This window comes from Erinaceus europaeus, chromosome 12 (genome assembly GCF_950295315.1).
Source record: "Erinaceus europaeus chromosome 12, mEriEur2.1, whole genome shotgun sequence".
Taxonomy (NCBI): domain Eukaryota; kingdom Metazoa; phylum Chordata; class Mammalia; order Eulipotyphla; family Erinaceidae; genus Erinaceus; species Erinaceus europaeus.
In genome coordinates this window covers 96,861,886-96,878,127 of record NC_080173.1, presented here as the reverse complement: position 1 = coordinate 96,878,127, position 16,242 = coordinate 96,861,886, and the positions used below count along the sequence as shown (strand labels likewise).

The following is a 16,242-nucleotide window of genomic DNA, read 5'->3' as shown; positions in this document are numbered from 1 at the left end:
ATACAGTGGGAAGCTCCCCAAATGAGTTTGTTTTTTAATATTTGAACCTGGCTTAAAACCTTGGTGAGAATGCATATGCGTCTGTGTGATTTATTTCATCTACCACCTTTCCCAGCAATCATACTTCGAAACATCGCTCCACACACTGTGGTGGATTCCATCATGACAGCGCTCTCTCCCTACGCATCCTTGGCTGTGAATAATATTCGTCTCATAAAAGATAAACAGACGCAGCAGAACAGAGGCTTCGCATTTGTGCAATTGTCTTCTGCAATGGTGAGGTGCTCTTTGAAATCTTTAAGAAAACTGGGAGGTAGCAAAGCAGAAAGAGTGCCAGATTTGTAGGCTTGAAGTCCTGGGTTTGATCCTTAGTACTGAATATGCCAGAATGATGTTCTGGTGTTCATACATTCTTTCCCCCCCCCCCCCAGAAAAATCTAAAATAAAATAAAATGAACTTTAAAAGGTATATGTGCTTCATCCAGTTATGTACTATATGTAAGACTTCTGGAGCCCAGAGTTTAAAACTGTATAGTGATAATTGGTATGGTGCTAAATTACAAGGCTGATTAGATTACTTTGCTAAATGCTAAAAAGAACTCCCCTACCTGCAGATAACTAGCGATACTAATAGGTAAGGCACCACTTAATTCTTTGTGCTTGTTGTAGCTTTGGCATTTATCCTTCAATGATGTTGGGGAACTTTATTTTCCTCAAAATTCATGTCCACAAACAAATTTACTGTTTTTTTCATAGAAAGTTCTGTTTCTTTGAATGGAGTAGGGGGTAGGGGGTTCTTCTAATATATGACAGCATTGGTTTTCTTCAATTTTCTTTCAGGATGCTTCTCAGTTGCTTCAGATATTACAGAGTCTCCATCCACCTTTGAAAATTGATGGCAAAACTATTGGAGTTGATTTTGCAAAAAGTGCCAGAAAGTGAGTGTCTTCATTGTTCTTTCAAACTGTTGCATCTGCATCTTCATTCTTTCAAACTGTTGCATCTGCACACTTACTTAGAGATGCTTGGATAATGGTGTTTTGTTTGTTTGTTTTAAGTGTGCACTCATTATACAATTATTTTATCAGAGCTCTGCTCAATTTCAGCTTATGGATTTCCACACCCTTCAGCAAAATTCTGTACCACTATGGATAAGTGAATAAGTCATTGGACTCTCAAGTAGGAGGTCCTGATCCACAGCATCCCATGTGGTGCTCTGGTTCCTTCTCTCTCCCTCTTTCTCCCTTTCTTTCTCATAAACAAATGGATGATTTTTTTTTTTTTTTTTGGCGGCTTATAAAGATGATGGCTATACGTGCACTAAACCCACCACTGAAGTTCTATATCTCTGTCACCTTAATAACTCTCATAGTTCTCAGTCTTAGAGACATTTTGGCTAGTCCTTTTTGTTGGTGGTAGTTGCGAGTTCATGGTTGTTTGTTGTTTTTATACAGAGCATTGCTTGTGTCTTGTGGTGGTGTAGGGGATTGACCCTGGGACTTTGGAGCTTCAGGCATGAAAGGAGTCTCATTGCATAACCATTATGCTATCTACCCCTGCCCACAAGTTCATGTACTTCAATTATATTCCACATTCTATATTCCACAAATGAGGGAAGCCATCCAGTAGTTGTCTTCTTACTTCACAAATCAGCATCTTTTAAATGGCACAGATTAGAACAGCTACTGCAGAGACATTTGTACACAGAAGAATCTGCCCTTGATTGCTTTCAGAGCTTCTTGACTTGGCAGTGCGACCCTGATGGATTTGAGTCCTCTGCCCAAGGAGGACTAAAAAGAAAATCAGTATTTTCTTTGCCATATAGAGGGAGCACTGATTGAGGGTATGCTGGTGTAGAATCAAATGATTGGATTGATTTATTTGTCCTTATCTATAGTTTATGGTGGTGCTGGGATTGAGTTTGGGATTTTGGAGCCTCAGGAATGAGAGTCTCTTTTGCATAACCATTATGCTATCTCTCCCTCTCTAAATGATTGGATCTTTGTGGTTTCAGAGACTTGGTTCTCCCAGATGGTAACCGAGTTAGCGCCTTCTCTGTGGCTAGTACAGCAATTGCTGCTGCTCAGTGGTCATCCACCCAGGTAAGGTGGAAGATACTTTGTTCAAAGTAGTGTGCTAGTGTTGCCTGTAGTCACGAAAGTGACTGCTCTATTAGCGCTTGTCTTGGAAACTAAAGCTATTTTGGGGAAATTTTCTCCTAGCTTTTCTTGATGTCAGCTAGGTTTGTTTTCTCTTTTGACATTTTGTAGTCTCAGAGTGGTGAAGGAGGCAGTGTTGACTACAGTTATCTGCAGCCAGGCCAAGATGGGTATGCCCAGTATGCACAGGTAGGTAGACTCAACAGTATCCGTCTTGTGGTCGGACTCCAGAGCCTGTACGAGAGCAACACCTTTAACAGTAACTTTTCTTCAGTACTCACAGGACTACCAACAGTTTTATCAGCAACAGGCTGGAGGATTGGAATCTGATGCATCATCTGCCGCAGGTAGTAAACCCTGGCTGTGTTCCCCCCTTTTTTAAATCTGCTATAACTGAGATAACAGCTCCATGTTTTTTTTTTAACCAGAGCACTGCTCAGCTATCTTTATTGGATAGAGACAACCAGAAATTGAGAGGGAAGGAAGTGATAGGGAGAGAGACAGAGAAACACCTGCAGCCCTACTTCACCACTCGTGAAGCTTCCCCTCTGCAGGTGGGGACTGGAGGCTTGAACCTGGGTCCTTGCACATTGTAACATGTGTGCTCAACCAGGTGTACCACCATTCGGCCCCAACATCACCTTTCTTGTAGATCCACATATATGTGGCCAAAGGAACAACTCCATTTGTTTACTTTATTATTATTATTATTTTACTAGAGTATTGCTTAGCTCTGGCTTGTGGTGGTGCATAGGTTAAACCTAGGATTTTGGAAGTCTCAGGCATGAGAGTCTCTACATAACCATTAGGCTATCTACCCCTGTTGGTATGCTTCTGGGAACCCTTCTGTTACACTGCTTGACGCTGTGGTCTATTTACATGATCATTCTGTTACATTGGTTTGGTCTCACTCCCCCTGCCTCCGGAGATCTTGGTTTAGTCCTTGCCTTTTCACACTTCTCTCTTCTCCCCGCCCCCTATCCTACGTTGGTTCCGGACGCAACGGCAGGAGGACAGAGATGGAGGAGCCCATTGTGTTGTGATTAGGTTGTTGGACTGCTTGCCCGCTCGTGAATAAAGATTAAACTGCGTTCTCGGCTCAGCCATGAGTTTCTGATCTTCTATGTCTCCCGCCCGTGAAGCCAGCCCCGGGAAAAACAACATGCCCCCACCAACTCCATGGTTCCTAAAAAGCCTAAAGAACATACAGTGGGGCCAGGGTAGATAGTATAGTGGTTTTGCAGAGACTGATGCCTGAGGCTTTGAAGTCCCACATTCAGTTCTGTGCACCACCATAAGCCAGAGTGAGCAGTGGTTTCTTTGGTTTAAAAAAAAAAAAAAAACATGTAGCGGGTTCTTTACCTCTTTCCCTTTGAGTTAGTCATTTTGGTGACTTACTGCTGCTCTAAAAAGTAGCCAAAAGCAAGCTCTAAATGTTTTTCTCAACCCTAGAAAATCAAATTTTTGGACAGAGGGTAGATAGTATAATGGTTATGCAAAGAGACTATTGTCCTGAGGCTCAAATCCCAGGTTCAATCCCTCGTACCACCATAAGCCAGAGCTGAGCAGTGCTCTGGTAAAGAAAGAAAGAATCAAATTTTTCTCCTTTTCCACTCTTAAGACTTAGTAGCCATCATGCAGAATCTTAAAACTTACGTGTCATATTCTAGTGGGATTATAAAAATGAAAATGTCACAGACTTAGGGTAGGGCAGTGGTGCACCTCGTTGAGCACACATGTTATAATGTGCAAGGACCCAGGTTCAAGCCCTTGGTCCTCACCTGTAATAGGAAAGCTTTGCAAGTGGTAAAGCAGTGCTACAGGTGACTGTTTCTTTCCCTATCTCCCCCTCCCCCCTAGATTTCTATCTCTGTCAAAAAAAAAAGTCATAGACTCAGGTACTTTTGGGAATTAGGCTGTTAAATACTGACGTTTATGGCTTGGGGAGACAGAATAATTGTTATGTAAAAAGACTTTCATGTCTGAGACACCAAAGGTTGCTAGTTCGATCTCAGCACCACCATAAGCCACAGCTGAACAGTGCTGGGGTCACTGGGGGTGCTGACATTGACAGTGGCTTAAGACTAGACAGACTGGATAAAGACATGTGGCTTAGAGTTCAGTACCTTGATTCTTTTTAACACTTCTGTTTGTCATCAGGCACAACAGTGACCACCACGTCAGCAGCTGTAGTGTCCCAGAGCCCCCAGCTGTATAATCAAACCTCTAATCCACCTGGCTCTCCGGTAATCTTAGTGTCCTAAATACAGGCCTGGTAATGTGGGGGGATCTTTAGTGCTGTATTTTCCCATTTGCCCTAGCAATCCAGAGTACATGCACATTCCAATCCTACTTCTATCTGTCCGATAGTACTAGGTAGTAGAATGTAGAATGGCATGTATATATTTTAGAGATAAATATTCCAAACAGGCTGTGTTTACTCTCTCTGCATGCTTCAACCTGGCCTTTGGAAAGGAAACTGTCAGCATGTATTGCTCAAGATTGCCTTAAAATGTTGCTGTAGTGTGTCTGTCAAGGGAGCCCTTCTCCTGGATAATTGCAGGGTGATTACTTAGTTCTCTTAAGAGGCTTTTCAGGTGAAATTATATTGAAGCTGCTGTTCTTTCCAGACTGAGGAAGCACAGCCTAGCACTAGCACAAGTACACAGGCCCCAGCCGCTTCCCCCACTGGTGTAGTTCCTGGTACCAAATATGGTAAGCTAAACCTCATGGGGCTGTTGACAGTTGGAAGAGCCTAGATGTTGTCTTTATTTATTAAGATTTCCTCCCCCTTTGTGGGTGTCAGAGGGACACTCGGGGATGTGAGAAAAGACCATTAGAGGCTAGTGCATCTTGGAATCTTAGAATTAGAAATAAAGCCAGTTTCTTACCTAAATAACTATATATGTTGCATTTTGATTTTTTGCAGCTGTTCCTGACACATCCACTTACCAGTATGATGAATCTTCAGGCTATTACTATGACCCAGCAACAGGCCTCTACTATGATCCCAACTCACAGGTGAGTTCACTGTTCAGGAACATGGTTTACTTGTGAGGCATGAGTTGAAATGTCCCCCCAAAAAGAGCAGATGAACCAGATGAATTTTAACTTACTCTGAACCCAAGATGTAATTTCTTTCCTTTTTTTTTTTTTTTTTTTTTTTTGCATCCAAGGTTATTGCTGGGGCTCAGTACCTGCACCACGAATCCACTGCTCCTAGAGGCTATTTTTTCCCTTGTTCTTTAACACTGTTGTGGAAGACGTAATTTCTATGTTGGGGTTTAAATTTTAAAACAGGGAGTCGGGTGGTGGCGCAGCAGGTTAATAAGTGCATGTGGCGCAAAGCGCAAGGACCGGCATCAGAATCCCAGTTCGAGTCCCCCAGCTCCCCACCTGCAGGGGAGTCACTTCACAAGCAGTGAAGCAGGTCTGCAGGTGTCTGTCTTCCTCTACCCCTTTCTGTCTTCTCCTCCTCTCACCATTTCTCTCTGTCCTATCCAACAATAACGACATCAATAACTACAACAGTGTTAACAAGGGCAACAAAAGGGGAAATAAATATTTATAAAAAATTAAAAAACGAAACATTTAATTTTATTTTTTCATTTGCCAGAGCCCTGCTCTGCTTTGGCTTATGGTGGTGCAGGGGCTAAACCTGGGACTTTGGAGCCACAAGCATGAGAGTCTCTGCATAACTATTATGCTGTCTTCCCCACCCAGATTAAAAATTTTAAGTAGAGGGATTAAAAAATGTTTTGAGTATAATATGTAGACAGGAAGAAACAAAGGATTGAAGTGCACACTTTGAATGTTCACATATACTGAAACGTTTCCATTACCACTAAGAAAGAACAATTCCAGCATGCTATAATTTCCTTGCCAGTCAGTAGCCTCCTCTGGTGACCTCTGGTGTCACATTAACCAGAGTAATGCTCTGTCTTCTCTCTCATATAAAACATTCTCTAACTCACTCACCATTTAAGAGTATTGACTTAATGGTCTTTAGCATTCAAGTTTGTGCGGCCATCAGTGCAACCTATTTCTGTTGGGATGAGAGAAAAGCTATCAGCACTGCTCAGCTCTAGCATAAGGTGATGGAAGTTGAGACTGTGACCTTGAGACCTCAGGCTTGCAAATACTGTGCTGTTAACAGGCTCAGCTGTCTGCCTGGCCCAATATGGGATCATTTGTGTTCAGCGTCTTTTATACAGCATCCTGTATATTCTTGAGGATAGAAATTAGCTGACCAGTGAAGTGGTGTTTTATTTTTGGTGGTATATATGACTTAATTAGGAAAAACAACTTTAATGTCCCATATAAGCAACTACTTATGATCAGGTGTCTTGTATTAAGTGATCTTAGCAGGAACTTGGCATTGAGAGCTTGTGGTCTATGAGAGAGTGAAGTGTAAAACTGGGACATCCCTGCATCATTCTTCCATTACTTCTACTTTCTATTTATTTATTTATTTATTTATTCCCTTTTGTTGCCCTTGTTTTATTGTAGTTACTATTGATGTTGCCATTGTTGGATAGGACAGAGAGAAATGTAGAGAGGACGGGAAGACAGATAGGAGGAGAGAAAGATTGATACCTGCAGACCTGCTTCACCGCTTGTGGAGCGACTCCTCTGCAGGTGGGGAGCTGGGGGGCTCAAACCGGAATCCTTACGCCAGTCCTTGGGCTTTGCGCCACGTGTGCTTAACTCACTGCGCTACCGCCCGACTCCCTTCTACTTTCATTCTCCTTAATGACCATACAGATGGTGACTCCTGTGATGTAAGAACAAGAACCAGTGTGTTGCCAAGGGAAGGCCTGAGGGGGACCTTTTTTTGCCTCTGGGGGGGCGTTACTTGCCTCGACGGGCATTTTTTTTTTTTTACATGTTCCTCCATGTTTGTGCCAGTTTCTTTTTTGAAAATGCCTATACGATATAGGTTTCTGTTCACCCCACACTCCTGATACTGTGTTCATTTAGTTAAAAAGAAAGGGGGAATTGTTGTATGTTTCATATTGGTTTGGTCTCCTTCCCCCCACCTCTGGAAGAATTGGTTTGGCCCTTGCTAGTTTCGCGCCTCACTTTGTCCCCGCCCCCTATGCTGCGTAGTGCCAGAGTTCTGCCGTCAGCCGCCAGAGAAGAAGGATGCAAGACAGATCTGGTGTGGTGATTAGATCTGTGTGGTGATTAGTTTGGGTTAGTTTATGAATCGTTGTTCATGAATAAAGAAATAGAGCTTCCCTGCCCAGCCGTGTGTCCGCGAGTCTCTGTCTACCGCTGCAAAGCTAGCCCGGCCGCTGGAGCCCCCGAACACTAACGACACTCTGTCCTATCCAACAACAACAACATCAGTAACAATAAACAGGGGCAACAAAAGGGAAAATAAGTGATTTTTTTTTTTTTTTATTAAAAAAAAAAAACAAACCTATATTTGGTTGCCTGGGCATTCATGATTGAACCAGTGGTGACCTATTGACAAGTTATCGTGGAGAATATGTGATTAAAAGCTCTTTTTGAACTTGTTTTGTCCACATGGTCTGTGTGAACGTCTGTATACAGGAGAAGTAGATCTGAGGCCAACAATATAGTTCATCTGGGAAGGTGTCTACTTTGTCATGTGTGCAACTCAGGTTCAAGTCCCCAGCCTCCACGTAGTAGCAGAGAGAGGAAGAGGAAGGGAGGGAGAGAGTGGGTGGGGAAAAGAGGCAATGCCGGAGATTAAACTCAGGACCCATGCTTGAGTGAGAGTTTAACACATTGTCCACCACCTTCTGGGTCACTGTCTTCCCCTTTGTACCGGGGGTGGGGGGGGTGGGGGGGGGTTTGATCTGGGGTAGTGAAGACCAAAAAAGAAAGAAAGAAAAAGAGCTTGAGAAAAAATCATATTTTCCTTTAACCAGAGTAGTATAGTTTAGGTTTTTGTTTTGTTTTGTTTTTTTGACAAAGTAATTTATTAAGAAAGTGATTTGGGGTGCGGGTAGGTATGCAAAGATACTCTTGTGTCTGAGGCTCCAAAGTCCCAAGTTCAATTCCCCCACACCACCTATAAGCCACAGTTGAGCAGTGCTCTGGATAAAAAAAATTAAAAGTGATTTGTTGGCCCAGTAGATGGCACTGGGTAAAGTACTGGACTTTTCAAGCATGAGGTCTGAGTTCAGTCCCCAGCATATATCAATCAAAGTGATGTTCAGGTATTTTCTGTCTCTTGTCAATAAATAACTCTTAAGAAAGAAAAGGAGAAAATAATGGTTTGCCATAATTATACATACTTCTTTCCTAGTACTATTACAATTCGTTGACGCAGCAGTACCTGTACTGGGACGGTGAGAAAGAGACGTATGTGCCCGCTGCAGACTCTGGTTCCCACCAGCAGGCAGGCTTACCTCCTGCAAAAGAGGGGAAGGAAAAGAAGGAGAAACCCAAGAGCAAAACAGCCCAGCAGGTGAGGTGCACGCCGGGCACCCGCGTCTCTCTGGAGCGCGGGCTTAGTGCTTAATCGGGAGATGTGTGACTTTGATGGCAGCTTCATTTGGGTCTGTAAAAACTAGGACAAAAACACAAATCTGTAGAACACTTTTGCATTTGTATATGCTTGGGGGTAGACAAGTGATGGAAGACTGACTCCTGGCAGCGTAGAGGATTTCTGCTTGGGTGCAATAGCATCTCTGCAGCTCTACCTCCTTTCTCTCCCTCTCTCTCTCTCCCTCCCTCCCTCTCTCCCTTCCTCCCTCTCTCCCTCTCTCCTTCCCTCCCTCTCTCTCTCTCTCTCCCTCCCTCTCTCCCTTCCTCCCTCTTTCCCTCTCTCCCTCCCTCCCTCTCTCCCTTCCTCCCTCTTTCCCTCTCTCCCTCCCTCCCTCTCTCCCTCCCTCCCTCTCTCTCTCTCCCTCCCTCTCTCTCTCTCCCTCCCTCTCTCCCTCCCTCTCTCCCTTCCTCCCTCTCTCCCTCTCTCCCTCCCTCCCTCTCTCCCTCTCTCCCTCCCTCCCTCTCTCCCTTCCTCCCTCCCTCTCTCCCTCTCTCCCTCTCTCCCTCTCTCCCTTCCTCCCTCTCTCCCTCCCTCCCTCCCTCTCTCCCTCTCTCTCTCTCTCCCTCCCTCCCTCTCTCCCTCCCTCCCTCTCTCCCTTCCTCCCTCTTTCCCTCTCTCCCTCCCTCCCTCTCTCCCTCCCTCTCTCTCTCCCTCTCTCCCTCCCTCCCTCTCTCCCTCCCTCCCTCTCTCCCTCTCTTTTTTCTTGCGCATCAGGGTTATCGCTGGAGCTCTGTGCTGACACTAAGAATCCACTGCTCCCAGCGACCACTTTCTTCTATTTTATTTGACAGGACATAGAGAAATAGACAGCTACAGACCTGCTTCACCTCTTGTGAAGCGTCCCCCTGCAGGTGGGGAGCAAGGGCTCATATGCTTATGTGTGCACTTTACCGAGTGGGTGTACCCTTGCCCAGCCCTGTGCAGTGGCCTCTTACGAAGATACTTGCAGGTAGAAGGGAGAAAGATTTTGTTAGACGACATATGTTAGGCCTTTACTGACTTACTGTTACAGCACAGGAGACTGTTTTCTGGCTCAGCATCTAAAGACTTTGTCATGCTTGTTTGACATTAGATCGCCAAGGACATGGAACGCTGGGCTAAGAGTTTAAACAAGCAGAAAGAAAATTTTAAAAACAGCTTTCAACCTGTCAATTCTTTGAGGGAAGAGGAGAGAAGAGAATCTGCTGCAGCAGATGCTGGTTTTGCTCTCTTTGAAAAGAAGGTATGAGTGACGTGTTTTGTAGTAACAGCCATACTTCATAGTGGAAGTGTAAGGAAAACTTGAGGTGTATGACTTGTTCTGTTTCAGGGAACCTTAGCTGAGAGACAGCAAATCATCCCAGAGTTGGTACGAAATGGAGAGGAAGAGAATCCCCTCAAAGTAAGGAAATATCTGTACTATTTAAAAATCAAATCTGGGGGGTCGGGCGGTGGCGCAGCGGGTTGAGCGCACGTGGCGCAAAGCGCAGGGGCTGGCGTATAAGGATCCCGGTTGGTGCCCCTGGCTCCCCACCTGCAGGGGAGTCGCTTCACAGGCGGTGAAGCAGGTCTGCAGGTGTCTGTCTTTCTCTCCCCCTCTGTCTTCCCCTCCTCTCTCCATTTCTCTCTGTCCTGTCCAACAACAAACAACATCAACAACAACAATAATAACCGCAAGAAGGCTACAACAAGGGCAACAAAGGGCGGGGGGATGGCCTCCAGGGCAGTGGATTCATGGTGCAGGCACTGAGCCCCAGCAATAACCCTGGAGGCAAAAAAATAAATAAATAAAATCTGGTTTGTGTGACATTGGCTTCTATCCAAAACTCGCTCATTGACTTTCATTGCACCTAAGAATAGTTTTAACATCCTGGAAAGAGACGTTTGAGGCAAACGCACACGCACAAACACACAGTTTAAACAAAACCTATTTTACTTGATAGATGACTTGCCTGGGTGTGGGTCATTACTTTAATCTTCAAATGCAGCAATAGTGGTTTGAAAACAGCTACCCGGAAACTCCTTTGTGTGACACTGGAGAATGAACCCAGGGTCTTGTGCATGGGTGATGATATGAACAGCTTTCTGAGGCCAGTTTATTTTAAGATTTTATTTACTTATTAATGAGAAAGATAGAGAACCAGACCTCACTCTGATACATGTGCTGCCAGTGATTGAACTTGGGCGGGGGGGGGGGGGGGTCAGTGCTTTATCCACTGTGCCACCTCCTGGACCACAATTAATTTTTTATTAAATTTTTTTGTCTTTATTTGATAGAGCTAGAAATCAAAAAGGAAGTGTGTGATAGACAGAGACAACTGCTGCACTGCTTCACCACTCACAAAGCTTTCCCCCTGCAGGTGGGGACCAGGGGCTCGAACCCAGGTTCTTGCACATTGTATCATGTGCGCTCAACCAGGTGCGCCACCGCCCATCCCCTTTATTAATCTATTTATTTATTTTTACCAAAGCATTGCTTAGCTCTGGCTTGTGGTGTGGCGGATTGAACTTGGGACCTTAGTGCCTCAGGCATGAGAGTCGCTTGTATAACCAGTGTGTTATCTCCCCCACTTTAGAACTCTTTTTTTTTTTAATATTTATTTATTCCCTTTTGTTGCCCTTGTTATTTTATTGTTGTAGTTATTATTGTTGCTGTTGTTGGATAGGACAGAGAAATGGAGAGAGGAGGAGACAGAGGGTGAGAGAAAGATAGACACCTGCAGACCTGCTTCACTGCTTGTGAAGCAACTCCCCTGCAGATGGTGACCTGGGGGCTCAAAACAGGATCCTTAAGCTGGTCCTTGGGCTTTGCTCCACGTGCACTTAACCTGCTGTGTTACCGCCCAACTCCCACTTTAGAACTCTTGTTGAGCCATAATAGTCCACCTGGGGAGTTGGGCGGTAGTGCAGCAGGTTAAGCACAGGCGGCGCAAAGCCCAAGGACTGGCATAAGGATCCTGATTCGAGCCCCCGGCTCCCCACCTGCAGGGAAGCCACTTCACAAATGGTGAAGCAGGTCTGCAGGTGTCTCTTTCTCCCCCCCTCTCTTGTCTTCCCCATCTCTCTCCATTTCTCTCTGTCCTACCCAACAACGACGACATGAGTAACAACAACAATAAAACAGAGTAGTGGGTTCTCTCACAGCCTGAGTTAGGCATTACTTTATCCAGATACATAGCCATTTCTGTTTTCCTCTTGTACACTTCTAACTACTCACTTTCCTTTTGTCCCCAGAGAGGTTTGGTTGCTGCTTACAGTGGTGACAGTGACAATGAAGAGGAGCTGGTGGAAAGACTTGAAAGTGAAGAAGAGAAGCTGGCTGACTGGAAGAAGATGGCTTGCCTGCTCTGCCGGCGCCAGTTTCCAAATAAAGATGCCCTAGTCCGGCACCAGCAGCTGTCAGACCTCCACAAGGTGGCCCTGGGTCTCTCAAGGGTGGGAGACCGCAAGATGATTCGATTGCCTAAGAAATAGTAGCAAATCTCAGTAGATAGTTACATGGAATGACTGCCTTTTAGAAGATTTCTCTGTCTGAGATTCTGGAGAGGAAGGGAGCATGACAGTTCTGTACATCTGACTTTGGTTGTCATCCCATAGTAGATAGAATTGGGCTTTGATTCTTAGAATCAGTAGATATTGTTAATGTTGCAGATTTTCAAATTAGAATGATCTGAATTTTTACTGTCTGTAAAAATCTTTTATAGCAAAACATGGACATCTATCGGCGGTCTAGGCTGAGTGAACAGGAGCTGGAAGCCTTGGAGCTGAGAGAGAGAGAGGTAAGTGAATGTCGGCACACTACTAGAGTGAACTCTATCATTTGTTTTTCTGATTTTCACTTTTTTTTTTAAATATTTATTCCCTTTTGTTGCCCTTGTTGTAGTTTTGTTGTTATTGATGACACTGATGTCATCGTTGCTAGAAAGGACAGAGAGAAATGGAGAGAGATGGGGAGAGAAAGACACCTGCAGACCTGCTTCGCTTATGAAGCGACTCTCCTGCAGGTGGGGAGCCGGGGGCTCGAACCAGGATCTTTATGCCGGTCCTTGCACTTTGCGCCACGTGTGCTTAACCCACTGCGCTACCGCCCGACTCCCTGCTTTTTTGTCACATCAAGCCCAGTCTCATATATATGCTTTGTGCATCCCACACTGTCCCTTCAATGAGAATGCACAGACTTGCGTGTACACCCTCAAGTCCTGAGTGCCAAACACTCCTTGGGCAAGTATACTCAGCTTTAGTAAGGAGAGTAATTTTTCTTTGGCCTGCTCAGAGAAACCTTCCTTCTGTGTATGGTCAGGGAGGTTTTGAATTAGCTTCAGGGGAAAGCAGACCTTGGAGGTAAAGGCTGGAGGCACTTCTGTGAGGCCAGTAATAAACCTGTGATAATGGCAGCTAGTTGGGGGCCAGGTGGGCAGCATTCTTGCCTGTTCTTTACGGGAGTAAGAGAAAAGCACTCACTGGTCGGCTCTGATGTGGTGTTAGGGACTGAATCTGGAGCCTCTGACGTCCAAGTCTTCTGCTCTGACATTGAACTCCCTTGAATTAGAACATTCCAGACAATAGTTACTTGAAATTTCTCACTACAGCTTTAGCGTATTTGTAGTTTGGGCTTTTTTTGATTTCCTTATTCTCTAGTGTTTCATAGTGCCAGCTACCCAGGGGTTGCTGAACAGGCCTCTGGAATCTCCTTGGTTTTGTCTGTCCCTGGAGGTACACCCACCTAGATACAATGGCATTGTCGCACTCTAGGACAAGCAGGCAGTACCTGTGGCACAGCAGACTGGCTGAAGAGCTTGACAAGTGACAACTAATTAAATTAAATAAATCTACTCGTTGGAGTCATAGTTCTGCCCCTGTTTCCACAGTCTCTGTAGACCTGGCCTTTTAGATATGATTAAGGCCCATGAGGAGAACAAGAATAGTTGATGCAAGCTGCAGATTCAGAAAGTGCTTGTAAGAATTGAAGTCCATTGGGTTGCTGCAGATTGAAGTCTGAGTGTTTTTAGCAGTGTTTGTTTTCCCACATAGATGAAATACCGAGATCGAGCTGCAGAAAGACGGGAGAAGTACGGCATTCCAGAACCACCAGAGCCGAAGCGCAAGAAGCAGTTCGATGCTGGCACTGTGTATGTGTGGTACACATTTTTCACTTCGTTGGCTTCGACCCTGGCTGTTGTAACTTAACTGTGTGTTTGCCACTGGCAGGAATTATGAACAGCCTACTAAAGATGGAATTGACAACAGTAACATTGGCAACAAGATGCTGCAGGCCATGGGTTGGAGGGAAGGCTCAGGTTTGGGGAGAAAGTGTCAAGGCATCACAGCCCCCATTGAGGTGAGTAATAGTTCTAGGTTCTCGGGCTTATTTCAGAGATGAGATCATTGTACCCAGCGGCAACTCTACCTCTACTATACCACATTTATTCTCGTTCCCTGCAGCTTTCCTTATTTGACTTTCCTTTTAAGCAATCAGTTGGGTGAAGCACCTTACTTAATTCTTCTGGGCTTTTGGCATATTTGAGTAAAATCTGTTTTCTCCTAAATGCTGTATATTTCTGTGTCCTTTGTTATATGCAAACCCTTTAGCACCAACTCAGAGCTACAGTTAAGTTTTTTGTTTTAAGATTCTATTAGAAAGTGCCAGATATCACTCTGGTACACGCACTGCTGGGGAATCATACTTAGGGCCTCGTGCTTAAGAGTCGAACACTATATCCACTGCACCACATCCTGGACTGCAGATTGGATTTTTTTGAAAACATTTATTTATGAGAAAGAGAATCAGAACATCACTGTGCTGTGGGATGCCAGGGACCGAACTTGGGACCTCATACTTGAGAGTCCCTACCTCCCAAGTCTAGATTTTCCCCCCGCCCAGCACTGCTCAGCTCTGGTTTATGGTGGTAGAGGGATTAAACCTGGAATTTCAGAGCCCCTAGCCATGAAGGTCTCTCTGCATTACTATTAGGCTATCTCCCCCACCCTGGATTTTTTTTTTTTTAAGCATGGTTCCTTTTTCTTTGATAGGACAGAGAGATTGATTTGGGCTGCATGTGGGAGGGAGAACGAGACAGACCTGCAGCAGCACTGCTTCACTACTCGTGAAGGCCCCGTGAGCCCCCCCCCCCCCCCCCCACACACACACACACACACACACACACAGCTGGGGACCTTGTCCAGTGTTGAAAGCCTTGTCGTCTTTTTTTAAATTAATTTTTTATTTGATAGGACAAAGAGAAATTGAGAGGGTTAGAGGAGATAAAGAGAATATCTGCCAGCAGTGCTCCACTGCTCGTGAAGCTTCCCTATGCGGCTGGTGCTGGGGGCTTGAAGCCAGCTTCTCGCACGCGGTGATATGTGCTCAACAGGGTGCTCACGCACCCCACTCAGCCCTGAAGTCTTTGTCTTTATATGAGATCTCGTATCCCCCTCCTCCTTCCGTGCGTGGTTCCACTTAGTAGGGACTACTCTAGACGAGAAGTGGCATCCATCCCCTACCTGCCACCTGCTGACAGCAGTTTTGTTTTTTAGGCCCAAGTCCGCCTAAAAGGAGCTGGCCTAGGAGCCAAAGGCAGCGCGTACGGATTGTCGGGTGCAGATTCCTACAAAGACGCTGTCCGGAAGGCCATGTTTGCCCGGTTCACTGAGATGGAGTGACACTCAGGAGAGAGAGAGAAAGATGAGGAGCTCCAAAGAGCACAAGTAGTGGTCCATCTCCTAAATTAATTTCTAACCACCTGTCTCTTCAAAGGGCATGCCTTGCACTGTTAATAGTCTCTGGGGCAAACGCCTTCAATCTGCAAGGTTCTCCCACCCACTTACAGAAGTTGCCCTGGTACGGGTTGTCTGCCAGAGGGCTTGGGAGCTGATGAGCGGACAGTGGGTCTTTTATACTCCGTGTACATAGTGTAACGTAGTTTTACATGTGTAGCCTATGTCGTGGTCCGTCAGCCCCTCAAGTCCTTACGGGGTGTTGAGATGCCATAGGTGGTATGTGATACCAAAGCCGCCTCTGTCACTTGTTGTGCTGTCTTTTCTGGGCAAAAGCCTTGTGTATATTTGTATATTGCACATTTGTACAGAATTTTGGAAGATTTTCAGTCTAGTTGCCAAATCTGGCTTCTTTACAAAAGAAATACCTTGAAAATGACTGTGTCTCTTTATTCTTGGGTGACTCAGTGGGTCAAGAGTTGTCCCTTTATATTTTATTACATCTGAGAGTTTCACATGCGGCAAAGAGTGAAAGATAAGCTGGGATAGGGGAAGCTGCATGACGATTGTAGAGACTAGTGCCTGAGGCTCCGACTTCCCTGGGTCACCAGCTGTCCCGTAAGTCAACAGCACTGTACGTACAGGAGTGGGACTGAAACTGGGAGTCTGGGGCATGAAAGTCTGCTGTTCTACCAGCTGTGGGGTTAACGTGTCTTAAAACTGGAAACTAAAAATAACTCTGGAAGGGGCCTGACAGTGACATATCTGGTATAGGGCACACATACCATATGCAAGGACCCAGGTTCAAGCCCCCAGTCCCCACCTGCGGCAAGGAAGCTTCACAAGTAGTGAGGCAGAGCTGCAGGT

The 16,242-nt window shown here is 45.3% G+C and overlaps 1 protein-coding gene across 2 annotated transcripts in view; it reads left to right on the top strand.

Moving 5' to 3' along the window:
- The window catches only part of RBM5 (RNA binding motif protein 5), a 34,015-nt gene extending 18,201 nt beyond the window's left edge, over window positions 1-15,814 (top strand). For both annotated transcript variants that reach the window (XM_060204643.1, XM_060204644.1), the window contains exons 10-25: window positions 116-276; window positions 841-938; window positions 2,015-2,102; window positions 2,271-2,348; window positions 2,434-2,506; window positions 4,320-4,405; window positions 4,790-4,874; window positions 5,089-5,180; window positions 8,440-8,601; window positions 9,755-9,904; window positions 9,992-10,063; window positions 11,896-12,075; window positions 12,366-12,440; window positions 13,693-13,790; window positions 13,870-13,999; window positions 15,196-15,814. In XM_060204643.1, the coding sequence (XP_060060626.1) occupies window positions 116-276; window positions 841-938; window positions 2,015-2,102; window positions 2,271-2,348; window positions 2,434-2,506; window positions 4,320-4,405; window positions 4,790-4,874; window positions 5,089-5,180; window positions 8,440-8,601; window positions 9,755-9,904; window positions 9,992-10,063; window positions 11,896-12,075; window positions 12,366-12,440; window positions 13,693-13,790; window positions 13,870-13,999; window positions 15,196-15,321 (1,754 nt within the window). In that variant the 3' untranslated portion in view covers window positions 15,322-15,814. The remainder of the gene's footprint in view (window positions 1-115; window positions 277-840; window positions 939-2,014; window positions 2,103-2,270; window positions 2,349-2,433; window positions 2,507-4,319; window positions 4,406-4,789; window positions 4,875-5,088; window positions 5,181-8,439; window positions 8,602-9,754; window positions 9,905-9,991; window positions 10,064-11,895; window positions 12,076-12,365; window positions 12,441-13,692; window positions 13,791-13,869; window positions 14,000-15,195) is intronic.
- Window positions 15,815-16,242: the final 428 nt, after the last annotated feature.